The sequence below is a fragment of the Phalaenopsis equestris genome, unplaced genomic scaffold (genome assembly GCF_001263595.1).
Source record: "Phalaenopsis equestris unplaced genomic scaffold, ASM126359v1 Scaffold220732, whole genome shotgun sequence".
NCBI lineage: Eukaryota > Viridiplantae > Streptophyta > Magnoliopsida > Asparagales > Orchidaceae > Phalaenopsis > Phalaenopsis equestris.
This window is the reverse complement of record NW_018238992.1, coordinates 120,677-122,377: the sequence shown is the minus strand read 5'-3', so window position 1 is coordinate 122,377 and position 1,701 is coordinate 120,677. Positions and strand designations below refer to the sequence as shown.

Here is a 1,701-nt window from a genome sequence, read left to right as displayed (position 1 = left end):
GCCGCCGCCGCCACTACTATAGCCACCACCGCCACCATACCCGCCGCCATATCCCCCGCCACCACCACCACCCCTATACCCTCCTCCCCTTCCACCGCCCCCACCACCATTAAACCCATAACCACCACCGCCACCACCATACCTCCCGCCGCCTCTACCACCACCGCCACCATATCCATCCCTTCGACCGCCGCCTCCGCCACCGCCGCCGCCGGAGTTTCCTCCGATGACGAAATCACCACCAGGGCCGGTAACATCGACGGCTTTTGTCCGACCATCCTCGCCTTCAGATACCGCAAACTCCACGGCTTCGCCGTCTGAAAGGGTCCGATAGCCCTCCGACTTTATAGATGACTGGTGCACGAAAAGGTCATCGCCACCGTCATCCGGAGTAATGAAACCGAAGCCCTTTATCTCGTTGAACCACTTCACTGTACCCTTCGACCGACCAGAGAGCTGCTCCATGTTTTCCGCAGAAAATCCCGAGAGGAGACCAGAGAGCTGCTCCATGTTTTCCGCAGAAAATCCGGAGAGGAGAGAAAAGAATAAAACCCTAACCCTAGACGCCCCAAAAAGAGGCACACACTCGACGACGGAGTCCGCTGCTACTATCGCTTGTGCGGGTTTTATAGGCGGGTTGTTGAGGACTCGTTTGGGCGGCCACGCCAGTGGGAGTGGGATCGGACGGCTATGGGTCTTTTTGGGGTTGGGGACGGCTTGGAGACGGCCGGGAGAAAAATCAATCGTTTCGATTTTTGGCACATATGAGTCCATCTGATCGCATGCCAAATGTCGCATTTTAATATTGGGACATTTACATACATACCACCCAACTCTTATGTATTTACATTTCTACTATCAAAATTTTATTATTTTTTCGTATTTATGCCATCCAAAAATATAACTTTTTATTAAGAATAAAAATTGAAATAGAGATTTTCTTGCATAGATAATGATAAGAACTATAGTTCACGTATAATACATATAAGCACATAAGAATTGAATGGTATATTTAAAAATCTTCCTTTCAATAGTAGTATTTATATACATACCCCCTAATTGAAATTCTACTAAAATTTAACTCAATTATTTTATATAAGCATTTTTAAATTAAAAGTTAAATCATTTTCATAAGATTTGTGAATATACAGTACAATATTTATGAATTTACATATATAAGATTCAAACCATAAATTTTTATATTTATGTGAACCAAAAGTATATTTTTCTCTTTTAAAGTTTGTAATAATGATATTGATGTGTACTAGAGAATTCGTAGCAATAGGGTAATGAATTATCATCTTAGCATTGTACGAGAAACCAGCACAGACTCAGATAACAAAACTGATAGGTAAAGACACCGTGAATTTTTACGTGAAAAACCAGGAAAGAGAAAAAATCACGGGATCCAACTCAATCTGAACAATCCACTGTAAATTCGTGGTTACATGGTCCACTCTTCTCCTAAATTAGTAAAAAGAAAGTTACAAAGTTGATCATTGTAGAAGTACAACACTAATTCAACGATAATAGTCATAATTTGTCTATAACAAATGCGGTTCTTGAGGATAACAGGCTTCAAAAGTTGTGCTCGGTTGTTATGGAGGTAGTAGTTCTTCGTGAATGTTCCTGATAGTAGTTGTAGCATCAGCTTATCATAAAGGTTGTGCTAAAAATCATGGTAATTGTTGGTCATGTGGG

At 42.0% G+C, this 1,701-nt stretch overlaps 1 protein-coding gene across 1 annotated transcript in view; it reads right to left on the bottom strand.

Moving 5' to 3' along the window:
* Window positions 1-605, bottom strand: part of LOC110037542 (glycine-rich protein 2-like) — a 1,055-nt gene extending 450 nt beyond the window's left edge. The window contains exons 1-2 of the mRNA XM_020742213.1: window positions 511-605; window positions 3-465 (exon numbers count right to left, since the gene is read on the bottom strand). Of these exons, the coding sequence (XP_020597872.1) occupies window positions 3-465 (463 nt within the window). The 5' untranslated portion in view covers window positions 511-605. The remainder of the gene's footprint in view (window positions 1-2; window positions 466-510) is intronic.
* Window positions 606-1,701: the final 1,096 nt, after the last annotated feature.